Below are 20,788 nucleotides of genomic sequence, written 5' to 3' on the forward strand. Positions count from 1 at the left end.
ATGAAACACCGTAGCAGGACCTAAACACCCTTAAGATTGTCACATACTTTAGAAAAACAAGATCAGAAAATGATTTCCTCTGACAAAAAAATAAATAAATAAGAGCTTCTGATGTATATAGGTTTCTCCTAAAATATGCCTGGAAAAAAAAAAAGTGTACCTAAATGATAGATCTTAATCATATTAGACAAAGTATTTGTAAAACAAAAGACTTCTGTTCATGTAAATCACTATTGTCATGTAAGGTAATTTGTATAATATTCACTGCCTAGATAACTCATAGAATTGTGCTGTATTTCAGTCTTGAACTTATAGCCTAGTAACTGGTGCTCCTCATTTTCTGCGATTTCACATTTTGTTAACTGGCTTTTAATAATACATAGTGAAGAGGAATGATAAAATAAAGAAAAGAGGAAACAGGGAATTGGAATATATTAAGAAGAAAAATTACTAGACAAAAGTAGTTTCCTTAATGAAGACAAACTTCTATATTTAAAGGGTTTAAAAACACCACCACTAAAATCTCTTGGTTGCCTAGAAGCTCAAAGTCAAATTAATTGCTCCATCACAGCATGGCTGCTTTTTTATCAATTTCAGGATCTTAATTTTCTCTCTTTTTTAACTTGTGTGTGTGTGTGTGTGTGTGTATCCTAGATTACAAGACATCTTGAATCATTTCTTAGAAACAAACGGGTTCTTTAGGCAATTTTAAGAGGAAATAAGACCAAAGTTATTTTGATTTGAGTTCTACTTTCCACTTAAATACCCCAGAAGAATTGAAAACAATTTCCTTTCAGATGTTAGGAACATGTTAAATATACAAGGAGTTGTGTCAGGAGATTCAGAAGTACATTCTGCATCATACTGACTTAAAAAATATGTTTTCTTGAAAAGTAGTAGTTTTCAGAACTTCAATTACCTTATCTGTGGAGTTCTCTTATAACTGGGATGGGCCCGAGCATATCTGGAGGCCAGCAGACCCAAAGATTTCTCCAGCACTTCTGCCAGAACCTCCTGGGCTAACTTAGAGGGCAGAATGGTCCAGAGATCATGATGAAGCGCCCAGTAGAAATAATGCCACATCTGGAGTGAGAAGGAGCATCTTTTCCCCTGGCAAAATCAGCACACATTAAACAATAGAATTACATCTTCCAAAATGTCAGTTCACTTCCTATGAACCTAATTAGTTCAGGCTGAAAGGAAATAGCTGGAGAGTCTGACACACTAGATGACCAGGAAAGATTTTTGACTAGATGTTAAACATCCTTATTGACAAAGGAACATATGTTTTATTTCAATTACAAGAGCAGATATTCTAGTGTAAATCCAAACTGCAAGCATTTAACCTAGCATATCCTTGATTTACCTACTCCTGATCTATGGTTTAAAATTTACTTTGAAACAGTTAGCTTTGTAGTTGCTAAACAAGTCATTCTAGATAGTTTAAGATAATGGACTGATTCTTCTAAAATTAAAATCTGTTTAAATTGTTAATGAAGGTGTATTTTTCTGAGACTATTTGTATCATTGAGTTAATTTTATAAATCAGATTTCACATTATTAGAAATGACAGGAGTAAAATAAACTTGAACACTATAATCTTATTGATATTCATGAAACAAAGTGGGATGTATAACTACTAAAGATTATTACATTAGGCTATTCACCTATGGCATTTTAATAACAGTACTACACTAGCAGTGGATACTAAAGAGGTCTAATTTAATAAGATTTTGAAAATCCTAGGTACATAGTCTCACCATTTCTTAGCATTTTTATGGCATTTCATACTTCCAAGGGACCAGATGCTCATTCTTTTCTATCCCTCTACAGATTTCTTCTGTGCACTTAATTTTCCCTGAGTGCAGAGGGAGACACCACAGTGGTCCAGGCCAAGAGGAACAGGCAGAAAGGAGAAGGTAGCCCCAAGTGACTTGCAAGTATTAATTAGGTAACATGCTCTTGGGGAGGTTTGCTAGTTGTTGACCTCATTTTCTTCAAATCATATCAAAAGATTATTTGAAATAAAGTATAGAATGCAGTCTTCAAACATTATCCTTATTTTGTTAATATATAAAAACTTAAACTGGTAAATTTTCCTATTTTAGCTCTAAGTAATTCTCTTTGCCATAAAATTTATGCTTTGCCCACTATTTATATTAAAAAAGTTGTCTAAAAATAGTTGCTGTTCTCTTATACCAAAAATTGATGATTTCTTAAGCAGATACATCTTTAAGTATTTTCTTAATATATTCTTCTTCTGGTAGTTACTTTGGTTATTAAAATCTTTTACAGTCACTGTGATGATAATATTTTTATAATTATTATCTTTTGACTTTTAAATGGCTTTTATAAATGAGTAGAATTGTTTTTTTTCCCTAAGAAGGTAATTTGGGCACCAAAATGTCAAGTTCAAACCAAAGGGGATTTGGACTACTGACTTCAGACTTCCTAACTAGACATACTTCTAAACTGCCTAAGAAAAAGACATACATATGTAATTAATAGTGAGGCAGCAAAATTAATGGTTTCATATGCTTTCTTTGTGATACGTCCTATGATAAAGGATTCTTTTTAAACTAAGGAGTCAGAGGTAGATTCTCTCAAACTTTTTGTGTTGCATGTAAATGAAAACAAAACTAAGCCCAGTTGATGTAGTGACTAGCATGAACAATTTATACTAACTTTCCCCTTGGCAATGAATGACTGCTTATAATGTGATCAATAGTATTTCTCATAATTTTCAGAATATGTAAAACCAATCTCCTTAATAGCTTCCTTTTAGTAATGAATGAGAAAATAAAGATAACTTTGGGCACACAGATACTACCTTCTCATAAAAATGAAGTACTTGTTCATTTTAATACTTTTCAAAAACTTCATGTTTACTTAAAAATATTCAAACTGGTCTTTGTTTCAACGATTCTTTTTAAAATGCATACAACTTCAATATGTGCATGGGTTTTCATTAAACTAAATGTGATTCATTTATTTTTTCTGACCTGTTTCCCCATTTGTTGTCATTTCAAAAGTATTTTGCTAGTAAACATCTGTTATTTTTGCAGACCCACTATAATGTAAACAGATGTGAGCTTTTATTTAGATTATATATCAGGAAACAAGCAGCTGGGTTTTATTATAGAAGCCACTCAATATTATCTTTGAACAGACAATTCTTTATTCTTTGACTATTGGAAAACACAAGTTTCTGAAATTGAGCAGATGTCAACTCTACTAAAAGCTTAATTTTGAACATGTAACCTGAACAACCACTGTGCCATCTGACCAGCATCTCATCAGAGAGATACCTAACTCTTTGATCTTTGATTTTTACAACCTAACAGTTTAGAGAATGGAAATAACATATCTAGAGCTCACTTGTTATTACAAAACGTGAGTGAATATTACTCCATATCTTTTACTATCTCTCTACTATGCCCGGCACATGGTGATAAGTTCCCCTGAGATCTCAATCCTACTCTTTGCCTCCAATCAGACAGCATCATCTTCTTTCCTCTCAACACCAGCCTGCTAAAAACATGCAGTTCTTTTTCATGAATAAGTCAGAGTAACAGGGAGAGGAGGAGAAAGGAGTGTAGCCACCAAGATAAAAACCATGTCAGGTACACCACTCATCAAAACAGTTTAAATTTTGCTATTTTTAGAAGAATCTTATTTTTGGTAAATAGAAAAGTGGTATCATCTTACTTTTCAGAGAAAAAAAATAACAACCACTAACTCTGCAATTAAATTGTAACTACTGACCATGTAAATATATGGAAGCTACAGTACCATGTAATCACAGGGTAACTATCTCGTTATTTCTGTCTTTGAAGTTAAAGTCTTGTTATAAGACCTAAGAGCAGCATGTTACATGGTAATTTGGTTGTTTCTTTTTTTTTTTTTAATACTTGGAAACTTGAATAATGGGTTCTCAATGCATCCACTTATTATTTATACTATATGACTATTCTAGTTTCCAATTTGCATAAAACAAAATACCCCTGTATTGAACATATACTGAGATGATAACTGCTCTTCACTAAATATCATGTGAAATTGTCATTAGTACCCTGACATGCTGAAATAGTTTGAAACATGAGATGGATTCATTTTCAACCTCTCTGTTTACCTCAAGGCAAATAAGGAGGCTGTGGGCTGCCAGGAGAGGAGAAGACCAATACGTTTATTCTTATCTCAGGCTACCAGCTGTACCATACCACTTTTTTCCCTCATTCTGCTCACTGCTACCACTACTGTTTGAAGTATGTCAGGCCTGGAAAACCCTATATGGATGCTCTTGCAAAAAGAAAAACTATCTGGGAAGGGCCTCTAAAGAAGAGATAAAATGGCCTTAGAAAAAGTGGAAAGTCCTTTAATAGAGCTTCTTATTAGCTGTTCCTCTGTGTGGTAGCAACATTTATGATGATAACTCAGGCATAAATGGAGTCACAAGAACTTTCAGTGCCAGGGAGTTGACAAGAATAACAGTTGAACAAAACTCCACTCTGTTTTTCTTATACCCTATAATGGCTAGAATAATCAGGAAAAACAAAAATCATAAACTTTAATTCAGACAAAAAGTTGAGGTGGAAAAACTTATAAAGTTGAACTTGGCTGTTGAAATTTTTAAAAAAATTCCTATTACCTTTTGTTAAGATAATATATATGTTTCACCCTTCCCTAAAATCAACTTCAAGGAATTTCAAATATTGTGATCTGTATATAATCTGTGGGGCCTAGGGGAAAAATACTAATAAAAACTGATGAATAATTTTAATTGATCCTTGGTCTGGTTGCCCTAGGAATCATTAGACTTCAATTTGGAGAAATTTGAGATTTCAAAATATGGCTAAATGAAAATAGGTAAGTTATAAATGATCAGATGGGTCTTAAAGTGCACTCATAAGAACAATGAGAAGGGAAAAAAAATAAGTATAAAGAATAAAGCTCCTTAATAAAAAGTATTTATCAAACACAGATGGAAATACATAACAAGAAAAAAATGCAAGGATACCCATAACTGGTTGCTTTGGAAAAGATATATTACAGGTTTTTGCTATTTGTTATCATTCTGAGTTTTCATTGTATCTCATTATATTACACCTTATATAGCACTGCAACATTGCAGCTCAAATTAAGTTATTTTTACTTTTAAGCAGAAGGAGAGTTCTGATGTCTAATTTATTTCAGGTTTTTAAAAACAGTGTTTTTGCTAAGTACAAATTCAATATTTAAAAAATATTATCTTAACAGCCTTCATGTGTTAGTAATGCCAAACTCATGTTTCTAATTAGCCAGAAAGCAGGTAGGCAGTAAAACATATTTGTGTAAAAAGGAAGGGATAGTAAACTTAACTTCACACCTCATAAAAAGCTTTGTAGTCATCCCAGTGGTGGCTCTCAGCATCCTGTAAAATGCTTGTAGCACAAACTCTGACGCAGTAGTCCGTAACCTGAAACTGTAGAGTGTTGATGAATTCCTGATATCGTTGGACAGGCACCAGGAATATGGGTCTGTTCAGAGGGAATGATCAAAGAGGCAGAGATTTAAGACCTGTGCAGTAGGAGGCAACAATCTCCAGCACTACAAGTGGTTTTGATTATTAGATATCAATCATTCATTTCCTCCTAATGCTGAAGTAAGTCTGCATCCACATTCACTTTCCAAAAAGAAAAAAAAAGCCTGTCTTTGTTTTGCAAGTCCTTTGAAAACGTACATCTGTTGTTCTACAAATATGCACTTCAACTTGAGATAAACTGCACTGTCAATACATCATTCAAAACAAAAAATATTCTTTGTAAGCCTATTATTAGAAATCAGTGTATTATTTAGGCATTAGGTTATCATTACTACTAGAGAACAACATACACTTGTCAGAACCAACTTTTAGAAAGCTATCACACGTCCCACAAAAACACTCTTTTTATTTAAAAAAAATTGTAATTTTGTAGATGTCAGTTATCTCATAAACTGTTTAAAAATATCCTACAGAAATGAAGTGTTTCTGGCATATTTTGTTTATAAATTCAAGTATGAATTGCAACATCTGACTATTTATGAGAATTAAAGAAATATCATTTATCTTTAGCTATTTAGAGTACACTGCTTTCTTTCATAACTATGAGACTGTGAGGGCTGAATAAAGAATATCAAATAGATTCTTGGGGTCCTACTGAACTGATAAGTTCATATGTTCCCTTTACAAGGTGTTGTGCTAAGTTCTGTACAAGTGTAACCAGAAAGACCATGTGATAATACCTGTGGTAATTTTTATCTCTATGAAAAACATCATATTTTAGACTCCTAATACATGAGAATCAAGATTGGTAGATGTTTTGTCTTTAAATATTACAAATAGTTTATTACTAAATAGATGTCCTGCAATATGTTTACACTGGTCACTAGAACAGATTAAGATGCATTTATTTTCTACAGCAGCTCCTTACAGCTCATCAACTTAGAAATAAGAGACAAGTGAATATTTTACAAATAAATACAAACGTGGACAAAAAACAGTGTGGATGGTATAATGTGCCTTACAAAATGGAAGGGGTACATTTAATTATGTCATAACAATGTTCTCTTTGGAGTATGTCTGTATAGAGATGAACTTTCTTACTGTCTATGTACCTAGTTTAATACATTTCACCTTTTTGACATTTCCTAGTCAAGAAAAATGAAAATAATAATTCTCCTTGTCAATTTTCTCACTCCTGTGATATCTAAAGTTTACATGTTTCTTTAAGCATAGTCATTAACTTGATTTGACACTCACTTCTTAGTAGTTTCTTCCATCAAATTATCATAGTGCATGAAATGCTGGAAGATGTACACTGCTGTGGAGAGGAGTATGTGCAGGTTTTTCAGGGGTGCTTTGGAAGGAACCTCCTTGCCTCGCTCTTGCAGTCTTGCCAGGACAGCTGTTGCCACTTTGCAACAGGCCTCCACCAAGTTTGCTCTAATTTCCTGAAAAGAATCATCTCTGCATGCCAGAGCCAGTGGAAGCATGGTGTCAAGTTTTTCCATGATGTCAGAACAAAACTAGGGAGAAATAAATGTGGCGCTGAGTTATTTGTATTCTGACAGCACCGTGTAATTTATGTACAGTGGAGCCAAATTCCTAAGTAATGAATTTGGCATCAAACATAAATATAATGACACAGCTTTATAATAATCAATTTCTCAGTTGTAGAAAGTTAATGTTTCATGTCAAATAAGGAAATACCAAAATGATGCTTCTCTATATATAAACCTTCAAACATCGTGCTTACCAGACATTATAAAAAACTCAAGAACTAGTTTTACATGACAATACCTTTATTTGGAGTTAATAAAAGTTAGAAAATATGTACCCTTAATATTAATGTTTACAATATTTTTGAACTTACCCTAATTTTCTTTCTCTAAATTTCTACAGATGATCTTATTAAACATAACATACAAATATCAGTTTAATTTAAATAATCTAGAAGAAACAGAAGCTATCTCATGTTGCATCTTCTTACAGTTAAAGAGTCAACTTTCAGAAGTGATGTCTGGCTTTTCAATATATATTATGTATATACTCTAATGGAAGAGGGAACTATGGTGGGTGGGAAGGCAAAGCTTACCTCCACATCAAATCAGCCAGTAGAACTCCCTAGGGAAAGTTCTGGAACCTCAAGGTGACAGTAGCAGAATGAGACCACAATCAGGGACTCTTAAAAATATCCACAACATAGGCTGCTGAACTCATTGTGGACCTAATAACACCAAGTAACTGTATTTATCTACTTCCTATTTTCTCAGAATGTTCAATGACTTTCAAAGCACAGGCAAAGAAGTAAGTCTGATGCTAATGGTATAAGGTGTAAAGAAAGAGTTTAAAATTGCCCAAACCAAGAATAGACAGACAATATCTCCTTTAACCTCCTAAATTTCTCCTGGAGTTCTTCAAGGATATAACCAAAACAGGAAGTTTTCCCAGTTTCCCCTGGTGTCACAGAGGCTCCTTTTAGGTTGCCTCAGACCAAGGGAGCAAAAAAGCTATCAAGAGGTGTAAGTGGTTTAGGTAGCAGTGTCCCCTAGACAGCAGAGAAGACAACTGGTATTGGGTCAAGTATCAAGAGCTTGACAAGAAATGCCACCATTTGATCTAAAGTTTCCTGTTGCAATGCCTTGTATTAAAAAAGAAAGAAAGAAAAGAAATCCCATTATACCTGTCAGCAGTTTAAAAGGAATTTATTTGATACTTGCCTTTGCAATTTTCTTTGGTTGTTCCTCCTCAGGAAACAAGTGACTATCTTGCCAAACTTGCTGGACATTTACAAGGTTCATAGCATAGCTCACAGCTGAAGACTTTTCATTCTGTTCCTGTTGGAGAATTTTTGTGGAAAAATCTTCAACTGCAATTTTTATACAATGTGCTATGGGAAGAGACACTACTTTAAATGCATTCCTCCAGCCAAAATCTAGTAAAGTGACCTGAAATATAAATTGATTTAAAGTCATATTAATCTTAATTTAGAAACAAATATTTCTATTGTTATAGATATAACATGATAACTTTCGTTCAACATATTGAATATAGGTATTCTTTGATATACTGCACAAGCCATTCTTACAACCTGAAAAATATTACCTAGTGAATATAGCAATATACAGAAAACATGTACATTCTTTCACATAGTAATATACTCTTATTTCATTTTAATTCATCAGTGGATTTAATCAAAATCTTTTTTCAAAATTTAATCTCTTAAATATAGTTCAATAAAACCATCTTTACGAGAACTGAAAACTATGCTTACAATTTATCACACAAAACCACCTTTAAATTCAATATATTTAATAAAGTTTAATTAGATTTTTACAGTCTCTTATAGTTTATTGTTAACAAGTATTGCAACATAAAACAATATTTAATATTCAATCTTTGATTTCTTTTTTAATCTCCGAAATCCAGACAAGCCAAAAAAATAGTAAAAAGAAATAAATTTTTCAGAGAAAAACTACTACTGCACCTTTCTAAATTTTCACAGGCTTAAAATTTTATTTAGTCTCTTTAATTTTATTTAGTGGTAGGCACTGCTATATTTGTTTCAGGAAATGAAGAACTAAAATGATCTGCATTGCTCTGTGTGGGAGAGGAGCAGAGGGGTTGTGGGGACTGTATTGTCTTTTTTCTTTTGGTCTGTGTCTCATATGGCAATATATTTATGAATGTATATTTCCCCCAAGTACCCTAACATTCTTTAAAGTACTAACAGCATTATGACTAGCAGGCTGAACCTGCGCTTAGAATTAAACTCTCCTTATTTTAATGTAACCTTGTTTATGGTAACATGTTATCTACTCCAACTTTAGAAGACCCTGGGCTGTATATCCCTGACTGAACTACTTATCTTTCTTGATCTCAGGTTCCTTGTTAGAAAAATAAAAGAGGTGAATTTGATTATACCTATGGTCTCTTTCAGTCTGAAATTATGATTATTAGCTTAATTTTCTTGTATGTATGCCCCATTCAGCATTAATTCAATGATTTTATATATACAGTACAAAATAATAAAGGTGATTCATTTTCTAGAGCTAAAATTCTATGATTCCATGTCTATAATCAGAAAAATGGGGTCTTATTCTCACTATACTGATTATGTAACTGAACTTGTCAGTCTAAAGTTTATTTGGATCTTTAACATCATAGGCCTGAAATATGTCACTCTACTCTTATGTTTGCATAAAATTAATTAATAGATGACTCTACTAAGTGTGTAGAATTTCCTTTCTTATAAGTAAAACTTCAGAAGTAGAATGGTGTATCCCTCTGCAATGACAGTAATTTCTTGGGATACATTTAAGATAAAAATGTAAAAAGGAACCCATCTCCATTAAAATGAAAAGAAACAATTAAAGCTGTAATTTTTGTTTCCCCATTAGGGCATATCTATTCACTGAAATCATTCATTAATTCATTTAATGAAATATGTTCTGCTAAAAATGGCCATTAATTGTTGCTGCTATAGTGACATTTTCCCCCATTTTTTGGATGCAGTGGTGATTATCTTTTCCCATGATTATTTGTAAGTGACTATACTATGTCAGTTCATTTAAATTTTCTCATCAAAATTTAGGGGGGAAAAAGCACATTAATAGTCACTATTAAAAAGAAAACAGAAACATTTAGTTACTGAAACCTTCTAAAAGTCTATTTATTTTCACGGAAGATCATTTGCTATCTCTACTCTTCTCACATGGTATTTGGCCTCATCCCAATTCCAGTTAGAACAAAAACATTTAACAATTGATCCAGGGGGGATGAGAATTATCATGTGGCATCCTTTTCTGTGCACAAATTAGGTATCTGCTGAATCCCTAGCTTTTGCTAATATTAATTTCTTAGTACTAATTTTGATTTTTGGTTAAGGCATAATGTATAACTTTGAATTGTCATTATTTCCCTTGCCTTCTAGGTTGACATTGTTTAAAAAAAATCCATTCTTTTGCTTTCTGAAATATTTACCTTGTATATAAATCAGGAGTCATTGAGGAAACAGAAAACACTCAAGGTATTTCAAAAGAAAGAATTTAATGTAGGGTATTGGTTATCTAGATGATGTAAGATTTGAGTAGCCAAATGTGGGCTGTGAAGCACAACAGATATTAATAGAGGAGGAAGCACAACAGATATTAATAGAGGAGGAAGCCACAACCAACACTAGGACTGGAGGAACAAAGAAAGAGGATGGTGCTACAGTAAACTAGATCCTGGACTGCCAGTGGAAGCTAAACCCAAGGCAGAACTGCTTTGTGTAACCTGAATCATGTACAGGGAGGGCTGCTTGGTAGGAGTAGGGTCAAGGGAGGAGCTAAAGGAGTCAATGCCACTGCCAGAGGTCCTGAGAGAGGAAGGGAAAGTGAGGGGGTGAGGCACACTGGTTTTCTGCTAATACCACACTCCAATCTTCTATTGATGCCTTTAATTGGCCAGACGTTCTCTCTGCTTTCCTAGTTTCTGAAAGCAAAGGAATCTGGCAGATGTAATTCTCTACAAAAAACAAGAGCAGAAGGAGAATGATAATGGATATTGAGAATAAACAAGCATAGGTTGTGTGCACAAACATAAGTGACCAGATCGAATTGTTATTTCCTTTCCTTTTTTAATCTGCATTTTCTCACCTTTCAACAATTATTTACAGCTCATATTCTCGAAATGCAGACCTTGAGTCAGGATGGGAACAAAGATCTCTTGACTTCCATCCCCCTACTTCCCCATGGAACAGATTGTGCAAAAGAACAGTAGCCCTACTCAATTGGTTTTTGTCAAAAACTTACAAATCAACTTTCAATCAGAAATTCCTTTGTAGTTGTAAAGAGTAAAATTCAAAAGATGTTTAGATTCATAATGGAATCACAGACATAGGATGATAATATTATGTATGACTAAAAAGTTTCTTACCTCTTTTCCTGGTAGCAATTGCTCTGAAGGAATACTGGTTTTATTTATTTTAGGTTTTTCTATTATAATTTCTCTATTGGATTTCTCCACAATTCCTAAGCAATAGGAAAGAAAACAGACAAAAAAGCAAACATTTGAAAAGAACACCAGAAGTGATGGCATATGTGAGTAGGAAGGCTGAGGCCAGAGGATCTGAAGTTTGAGGTAAGTTTCAGATAAGTAGTAAGACCCTGTCTCAAAAAAAAAAGGAGGAGGTGGTGGCAGGGATATAGCTCAATGGTAAAGCACTCCTGGGTTCAATCTCTGGTACCAAAAAACAAGATAAAACAAAACAACAAAAATACTAGATGTAATTAAGAGAGTCAAATTAAAATTATGTGAAAAAACTTTATCCATCATACATACATACATACATATTAAGCAAACATACATATCAATATATAAGGAATATAGTCAACAAGATACTACCATGTTAGTAAGGACAGGATCAAGATAATATAGAGTCCTTTTCATATACAAGTTGAAGAAATGTATATGCTAGTTATATTTATATTTGATACATATGCATATATAGTCTGCAAAAAAAAAGATGCTTTTGTCACTAGTTCACCTTCATGTTGACAACATAGGATAAATTAAGACTTGAAAATAAACATAATTCCCTGTCCATTTAAAAAGTCAAATTCTAAAAAAAATTAAAATAAAAAGTTAAATTCTAAGGTACAATATTTAAAAACTGGGAGGTACACCAGGCATGGTGGCCCACACCTGTAATCCCAGTTACTCAAGAGGCTGAGGGAGGAGAATGGTAAATTAGAGGTCAACTAATCAGCAGATCTTTCCAAATAAAAAAAATTAAATTAAATTAAAAAGGGTTGGGGATGTAACTCAGTGTAAAGTGTTTCTAGGTTCAATTCTCAGTACTGAAACAAAAGAAAAAAAAAAAAAAGGTAGTGTGCCATAGCATGCTAATTTAAAACAAAGAAAAAAAAATACATGAACATGAACTTATCAGAAAAAATATACCCTTAAAAACTATATTAATGATTAATTTGAAAAGCACAAACACTGGAGAAGACAAGAAATAATCCTTAAATGGAAATATATCCTCAACTTTTATTTTTTTGTAATTAAGGAAGTATTTTCCATGGGGGAAAAAAAGACCTACAAAAATGTAATGAATAAACACTCCAAAAAGAAATCTTCCCATTTTTTTCCATTAAGGTTACATTAATGATAATTTGAATCAATATGAATAATTTAATTTTTGTTGCTTAGACTGAGTACATAATGATAAATTATATACTACAATATAATTTTTCTTTTTTCTAATTTACCAGAAAGTTTAAAAATCAGTTTCTTCATATTCCCTGGGCAAAGCAAATTTCAAAATTTAGCTTATTTTGTTGGTAGGGATTATGACCAATAGAGTCATCTAGTAGATGAGTGTTTTTCCCCAAATGTGGTTTCAATGAACTTATTTGTGAATGATATCTAAGGAATACAATTCACAGCTGCAGATGTAGCTCAATGATTGAGCCTTTGTCTAGATGTGAGAGACCTGAGGTTCAATTCCCAGCAATGAAAATAATAATAATAAAGAAAAAAAGGAAGGAAGGGAAGGAGAGGTAAAAAGGAAAGGGATCCAGTTAACAGAAATACAACCATTTTGTTCTGATGTTAAAGTTAGTTTCAGTATTCATCCACACCAGGTGCACTGAAGGTAAATATTCTATTTGGTAGGCAACAACAGCACAGCTATGGTTCGGATGAGTTCCCCAAAGCCCATCTGTTAAGGCTTGGACCCTAACCTGTGGTACCATTGTGAGGTGATGACATCTTTAAGAGGGGGCCTAGTGGAAGGAAGTTAGGTGAGTTGGAGTGTATCCTTGAAGGGGCTTTTAGGATCCCAGCCTCCTCCTCTCTGTTTGCTTCCCAGGTGTTATGAAGTGAGTAGCCTCCTCCACCACACACTCCCCATGGTGATGTACTGTGCTGCCACCGGCCCAAAGGCAACAGGGTCATGAAACCTCGGACTGAAACCTCTGTGAGCCAAAATAAACCTGTCCTCCTTATAACTTGATTACTCAGGTATTTTATTTTAGTGATACAAAGCCAACTAACACAATAACCCTTTTGGGGAATTTCATGAGAGCTCATCTATTCTGAGGAAAAGTTTTCCCCAATTCTAATATTTTCTAATTGTTTTTGGATTTGTAAACACTTCTGAGAATTTACTTAAAGTTACAGAACACTCCATACAAAGATACACTGTGATGGCAGGTACATGTGCATACATGTGTCATGAGTGCACACACACACTTTTGGGACTCTCAGGTCCTCCTATAAAGCTTATTCATGAATGCCATTCCATTTCCCAAGACACATCATAGCATAGAGAAGGTTTTAACTCAAACAGTGTTATACCATTTAACCTAAAATGCTTTTTCTTTCTTTTCTTTTTATTGGTTCTTTCTAGTTACACATGACAGTAGAATCCATTTTGACATAATTATACAAGCATGGAATATACTGCGTTCTAATTTAGACCCCAGTACCTTTCCTAAAACACTTTTTCTTATGGTTATTATTTGATAATTTCAAGAAGATGGTGTTATAAATAAGATCAGTTCTAACACTGAACCAAAATCCAGATTACTCACAGATTTTTAAATAAAGAAAAATAAAAACATAAGCCTACTAAAACAAAATAGGGAATATTTTTTAAAAAGAAGGCTTAGGACACAAACGGCAAAAGTCATAAAATAATTCTGCACTACAAAATATATTAAAAGTAAAAATAGGTCTAACAAACTGATTTAGTAATTGTCCTCAAAATATTCATTTAAAAATCGACTTTATTTTTTAGATAAATTTCAGATTTATAGGAAACTTGAGCAGAATATACAAGAAGTTTTCATGTGCTCAGTTTCTCTTATTGTTAACATCTGGCAATGATGTAGTACATTTGTTACAACTAAGCTAAGAAACCAATACTGAAATATTATTACTAACTAAACTTTGTTTACATTAGGATTTACTCTTTGTGTGGTGCAATTCTATGGGTCTTGCCAAACACAGTGTCAGGTAGCCACCATTACTGTATCACATGGAATAATTTCACTGCTCTAAGAATACCCTCTGCATTACCTCTGTATCTCTCCTCTCCTCTCTTCTACCCCTGACACCCATTTTTCCCTCTACAAACTCCCTTCTACCCCTTTGACCTTCTACCCCATCTCTACAGTTTTGCTTTTTGCATGTCGCATAGTTGGAATTGAATAGCATAGAGCCTTTTCAGATTGACTTTTTTTAACTTAACAATACATGTTTAAGTTTCATACATGTCTTCTCATGACTTGACATCTTATTTCTTTTTATTGATTAATAATATTCCATTGTATTGACATACCACAGTTTTTTTTTTAATCTATTTACCTATTGAAGAATTTCTTAGTTGCTTCCAAGTTTGGGCAATTATGAATAAAACTGCTACAAACATTTGTATGCAGGTTTTTGTGTGGACGTTAAGTTTTCATATCATTTGGATAAATACCTAGGAGTGCAATTGCTAGATCATATGGTAATGCTATGTTTAGCTTTGTAAGATACTGCCAAATTGTCTTACAAAGAGGCAGTACAATATTGCATTTCTAACAGCAATGAGTGAGAGTTCTTGTCACTCCACATCCTTGTCAGAATTTGGTGATGTTAGCATTTTGGATAATAGTCATTCTAATAGGTGTACAGGGGTATCATGTTTTTATTTGCATTTCCCTAATGACATGTGATACTGAGTATCTTTTCCGACTTTTATTTACCATCTATATATCTTCTGTTGAGTTGTCTATTAAGATATTTTATGCGTTTTTAAAATGTGTTATATGTTTTCTTGGTGGATTTTAAGAGTTCTTTGCATATTTTGAAAACAAGTTCTTTTTCATATGTTTTACAAATTTTTTTAGTTTGTTGCCTATCTTTTCATCCTCTTTATGACCATAACTTTTTGCTTGACATTTTCACTTCAGAAGTTTATCCTTCAGATACTTCTGTACATGTAAGACATAGTTCAAGGAAATTTGATTTGTCATTATTTGTGGTAGTCAATAAAGAAAAAACTCTAAATATTCATTAATGAACAGCTCATTAAATTATGATACATAGACCAGTGGAAAACTATACAGCTGTTAGAAAGAATTAGTTGTCTCTAGGTTTTCTGAATTGCTAAAAGCACATTTGCACAGTATGGTAAAGTTTTGTCATTAAAACCTGGAGATATTAAGTAGTTGCCTCTGAAAAGGCAAACTAGGCAAGCCAAGTGGAAAAGACATAAACTCCACCATTTACCCTTTAGTCCTGTTCAAAAGTTTTACAATATGCATTTAGTTCTATTCAACAACCATTTTTAAATAAGACTAAATAATAAAGATCATGTTGTTATTGACATGAAGGGAAAACGCTTAGATTCCTAATGTCACTTTACTTTTCTAGAGATAGCTCATAAAACTAGTTTATTTAAAAGGTACTTGTCAAGACTATACTTTCAGGGATCCTTTCTATAGTTAGTTACTAAAAGGTACTTATCCAGCGAAATGACACTAGTTTCAAGTATACACTTTGCAGTTCTCTTTTTTGAAATAACTATCTGCCATTGTGTAGCTATAGTTTAAGTTTTAGGAAAAAGTTAATTATCTTGTATTTATCATTTCACTCCCAAATACATTATGTTTATTCACTAAATGTAATGTGCTCAGATGTTTATATAAACCATCTGCCTATTTTCAAGATGAGTAAGAAAAAAAGATAAGCTTTCCAAGATTTCCCTTCTCGGTGCACAATTTTAGAGTGAGAGAAAAAAATGAATAATCAAGTAATTATAATAACTTTTAAAATATATTCCCCAAAAAACATTTAAAAATATTTTTAAAGCTTAATCTTTTACAGAAAAGCAAAAGGGATTATTTTGGGGCAGGACTAATAACACTGAATCCACAGAATAAGATCTCTCATGATTTTAATAAATTGTGGCATTTTTGTATTTCTTTGGAATTCAAAATGGTCAATTTTAAATTTTGGCAGTATAAAACTTTATGAGCTCTGTGAACACATGGGGAATTATAGTATATATTTTAAAACATATTTAAAATTCTATACACTTGTTATTGTCTAGAGAGGATAGTCCATTTTTGGACTCATCAGTTATTTGCATGCGATCAACATGGTTTCTTTAAGAGCATGCCTAGATTAAGAACCTCAGAAGAGAGCAGAGGGTCACAAGAGTGCCAGCTGCTCAACAGCTTCCCCTACAGAGTTCTCTGTGGTTCATTTTACACTGCTGGTTAGTTTCCACACTGCCTCTTTCTTTCATAGAGAGTGCAGGTTGGCAGTACTTCCCTGTGACATCCACTTTCACACCCAAATTGGTCTTCTTAGGTTCCCATTGTGTGCACTACAAAGCAACTTGCCTTGTTGGCAGCTCTAAGTGGGAACTACAAGTCTTTCTTTTCTTCACTGTTCTTTTCTGGCTCACAAGCAACCTCCCACCAAAAGCTGAATCTGTAGAAGAGACTACATCCAAGAGATAATACCATGAAAAAGTATGAAGAGAAGCCCAGGTGGCCACCTTGCAAATTTCCAATGTGGAAGCCTTCGACCTCTCTGCCCAAGAAACAGCTAAAGTCCTAGAGTAATGAGCTTTACAAACCCTAGGAGCCTCTTTACCTTAACTACATACGCCTCCCTAATACAATCCCTTAACCATCTAGCTAAGGAACTCTTAGAAGCCATTTGACCCCTCTTAAGACCCCCTAAGAGTACAAACAATCTTTCAGAAGATCTGAAATCTTTGATTCTTCTGAGACAAACCCTAAGTGTTCTTCTTACATCCAATTGAAGCAGCCATTGCGCTTTGTCATTGCTGGGGCTAAAGAAAAATGAGGACCAAGAAACCTCCTGGTTTAGATAAATCTCAGATGCCACCTTTGGAAAAATTGAGGAACTGCCCAAAGAACAACTTTATTCTGAAGGAACATTAGAAATGCCCCATAAATCAAACCCCAAGCCAGTCCATAAAATACCATCACCTAAACGAAATGCAATAAGGCACCATAACAGTCAAATAATGTCCTATTGTTCTCTAAAATGATGAAATTAGCCATCAAATCATGACCAAATAAAAGCAAATACATATAATGACTAAATTTCTTTCTCTGAAAATATTTCTTTTGTATCTACAAAAACTCTTGTTCACATTCTAATTACTAGGAGAGCTGCCATTGTGGCTATGTCTACAATATTAAAGTAAATATCAAACCAGGAAGTAAAATATTTGGTTAATCATCTTGTATTTTCTCTATGTGATGCTAAATATACCTGTTAAGTATGTTTGTAAAACATCTGAAAAATGAAGAAAAAATCTTTATTTCATCAAATTTTTTAAGTTACATAGCCATGGTAGGAAGCTTTTTCCAAGTTAACAAAATATGCTCCAAACAAAACAAATACACAAAAAACCAAATGACTTGTTCTCTTTTTTTCTCATTCTCTCTGACAAAAGATTTTTAAGCAAATCATTAACCATCAGTAATGTTCTTCCTGATTTAAGAAACCAATGCCTTTGATAAGAACTGATTAACTTGAATACACTGGATAAAATATTTGAGATATTTCTTGACAATTTCCCTTAAGATCATTCTTCTCAGAGAAGCATTTCCCTAAAGTTGTGTCAGATTAAATCAATCTTGGCTTTATTACAAAAACTACAAATTTAAACATTGAAGAAAATACATCTCATAAGAGGGTGTTCTAGTCCTGTCATTTCTTTTTAAGTATTTTTTATTTGTTCTTATTAGTTATACATGATAGTATAATATATTTTGATATATTATACATATATGGAGTATAACTTCTCATTCTTCTGGTTATACATGATGTAGAATTACTTTGGTTGTGTAATCATATATGCACATAGGATAGTAATGTCTGATTCACTCTACTATCTTTCCTATTCCCACTCCCCCCTCCCTTCCTTCATTCCCCTTTGTCTAATCCAAAGTACTCCTATTTTTCCCCCATCATTTCTTATACCTGCCATTCAAAATTCCTTCTACATGCTGTTTTTGATAATTCACAAGTGTGTTTGTATAGTACACTATTATTAATGTGATATTGAAGTTGCTGTTGTCTGCCATACTGCTTTATCATGACAAAATTTGGGGTAAGACAGTATATTATAGTGTAATTATATATTTGCTTTGTAGCAAATATATAATTTTTTTCAAAAATATTAACTATTGCTTTCGGATATTCAGAATTTACAAGTCTACCCATTGCTTGATCGTAATCTAATGTAGTTAAACAAGCTCTTTCTTTTTCTCCTTTTTCTCTGAAATCAACATTTTAAATTTTTGCTTCAGTTCTCAACCATGTCATTTTATAGCTTTATAATACTTCTCACATACAACTTCGATTGTGAATTTATGCTACCCTTAAGAATAATAAAGTTCTCAGAAATGACACAAATTCTCAAGGTACTGATCTAGGACAAAATCAAGATGACTCACAATTGGTCGGCACCTATATGTTCTGGAGTTCATTCTATTTTTTAATGTACACTTCATAAGAGATCAACTAGAAAGGTGGATAAGAGGTGCCTGATCTTAGCCAGGCATGATGCAATGAGTACCAACACCAAATGTCAACTTTTCAAGGCAATAGTGCGTCAATTAAACCTACTTTTTTCATTCTTTTTTTAACTGAAATTCATATTTTTGTCTTACAGTTTTATTTTTTGTCAATTTCACAAATCTATAATCTACCTCAATTTTCTTACAATTAGCTCCATATTTGGAAAAGTGGTTAGTACAATTTGAATATGGCTTGAGTCTATTCTGCAAGGGTTCATGTATTGGAAAATTAGTCCTCAGTGTGGTAGTATAAAGGTTGTAGAATCTATAAGAGATGCAGACTAGTGGGAGGTCATTGAAGCATGGCTCCTGGAAGGGATTAAGGCAGTTATCTTGGCACTCTTGAGTTTTTGTGAGAAGGTTGTTATAAAAAGAGCAAGACTCGATCATCCTGTCTTTTTGGCTTTCTGTCTGGCAATATGATCTCTTTCTTTTGCTTGAGCTCTTGCCAATGTGATGCTATCTGCTATGAGGTGGTACAGTTAGGAGAGCTCTTACCAGAGCCAACACCATACCTTTAGAACTTTTGGTCTTAGAAAACTGGATACTAAATAAACCTCTTTTGTTTATAAATTATCCAGCATCAGGTATTTCATTACAGTTAGAAAAAGGACTTGGGGCTGGAGTTGTAGATCAGTGGCAGAGCACTTGTCTAGCGTGTATGAGGTACTGGGTTTGATTCTTAGCACCACATATAAATTAAATGAATAAAATATAGGTCCATCAACATCTAAAAAAATCATTAAAAAAAGAAAAAAGAAAAAGGACTAACAGTGATTTGCATTATTTGTATTATAAGAGTGCTACCTAAACTTAACCTGAAACACAGAAAGCCAGGAACAACTTAATGTAAAACAAATTCGACCCTATAATTTTTCTAATGTTTTCATCTAAGGCAAAGTAAATAAATAAATACATTTAACTTGCTCAATATGTTTATAATCTTGTAAGTTTTTTAATTAAGAAACTGGGCTTTGGGGTTGAAATTTTCAGATTTTTTGTTAATCCCTTGCTTCCCTCATTCTGTTTTACAGATGGAATCATTGTCCCTAGATTGATATATGGCATCATGTAAGAGAATTTTGTATGTTCCATTCTGATAAAAATGAAATCTATAAATATAGATATGACAACAGAGAATGTACCTTCACTATTATGTCTTTGAATTCTATAATGTTAGAAACACTATTTCAACAAACATTCTTTGAAGGGATTTTGCTAAGACTAACTAAACCTGAAACCACATAATATTTGTAATTACTATTTTCAACAACTCAAATATATTGCTTGCTTATATGCTAGACATTTCTTTAAGTACTTTATTCACTAAGGCATTTAATCCTCAAAACCCTATATAATTCTTTGGAATCTTAAGCATCTAATTCTAAAAGAAAACAAACAGAAAATGAAGGTAATTCTCCATGATTATTTTGAAAATGAGAAAACTGAGGTCAAAGGAGACTAAATGTTTTACTCAAGATCATCTGGCTACTAGTGCATCTGGCCCTAGTAGTATGCTTATTCTTTCCATAGACCAGGTGTGTGTTTTGAGGAGGGGAACCAATCTGATGTTAACTGTAGACCGTTATCCAGACACAACTTGGTTAATCTGAACTAAAGAATTTGCCATCTACTAAAGATAAAAATGCAATCCATGGTGTGCACT

At 33.1% G+C, this 20,788-nt stretch overlaps 1 protein-coding gene across 2 annotated transcripts in view; it reads right to left on the reverse strand.

The window, feature by feature from the left end:
- Nucleotides 1-20,788, reverse strand: part of Kiaa0825 (KIAA0825 ortholog) — a 413,039-nt gene that overhangs the window by 272,769 nt on the left and 119,482 nt on the right. For both annotated transcript variants that reach the window (XM_047556135.1, XM_047556136.1), the window contains 5 exons: nucleotides 11,438-11,532; nucleotides 8,239-8,466; nucleotides 6,779-7,044; nucleotides 5,366-5,516; nucleotides 920-1,110 (listed from right to left, as the gene is read on the reverse strand). In XM_047556135.1, coding sequence (XP_047412091.1) covers nucleotides 920-1,110; nucleotides 5,366-5,516; nucleotides 6,779-7,044; nucleotides 8,239-8,466; nucleotides 11,438-11,532 — 931 coding nt within the window. The remainder of the gene's footprint in view (nucleotides 1-919; nucleotides 1,111-5,365; nucleotides 5,517-6,778; nucleotides 7,045-8,238; nucleotides 8,467-11,437; nucleotides 11,533-20,788) is intronic.

The sequence above is a fragment of the Sciurus carolinensis genome, chromosome 6 (assembly GCF_902686445.1).
Source record: "Sciurus carolinensis chromosome 6, mSciCar1.2, whole genome shotgun sequence".
Taxonomy (NCBI): domain Eukaryota; kingdom Metazoa; phylum Chordata; class Mammalia; order Rodentia; family Sciuridae; genus Sciurus; species Sciurus carolinensis.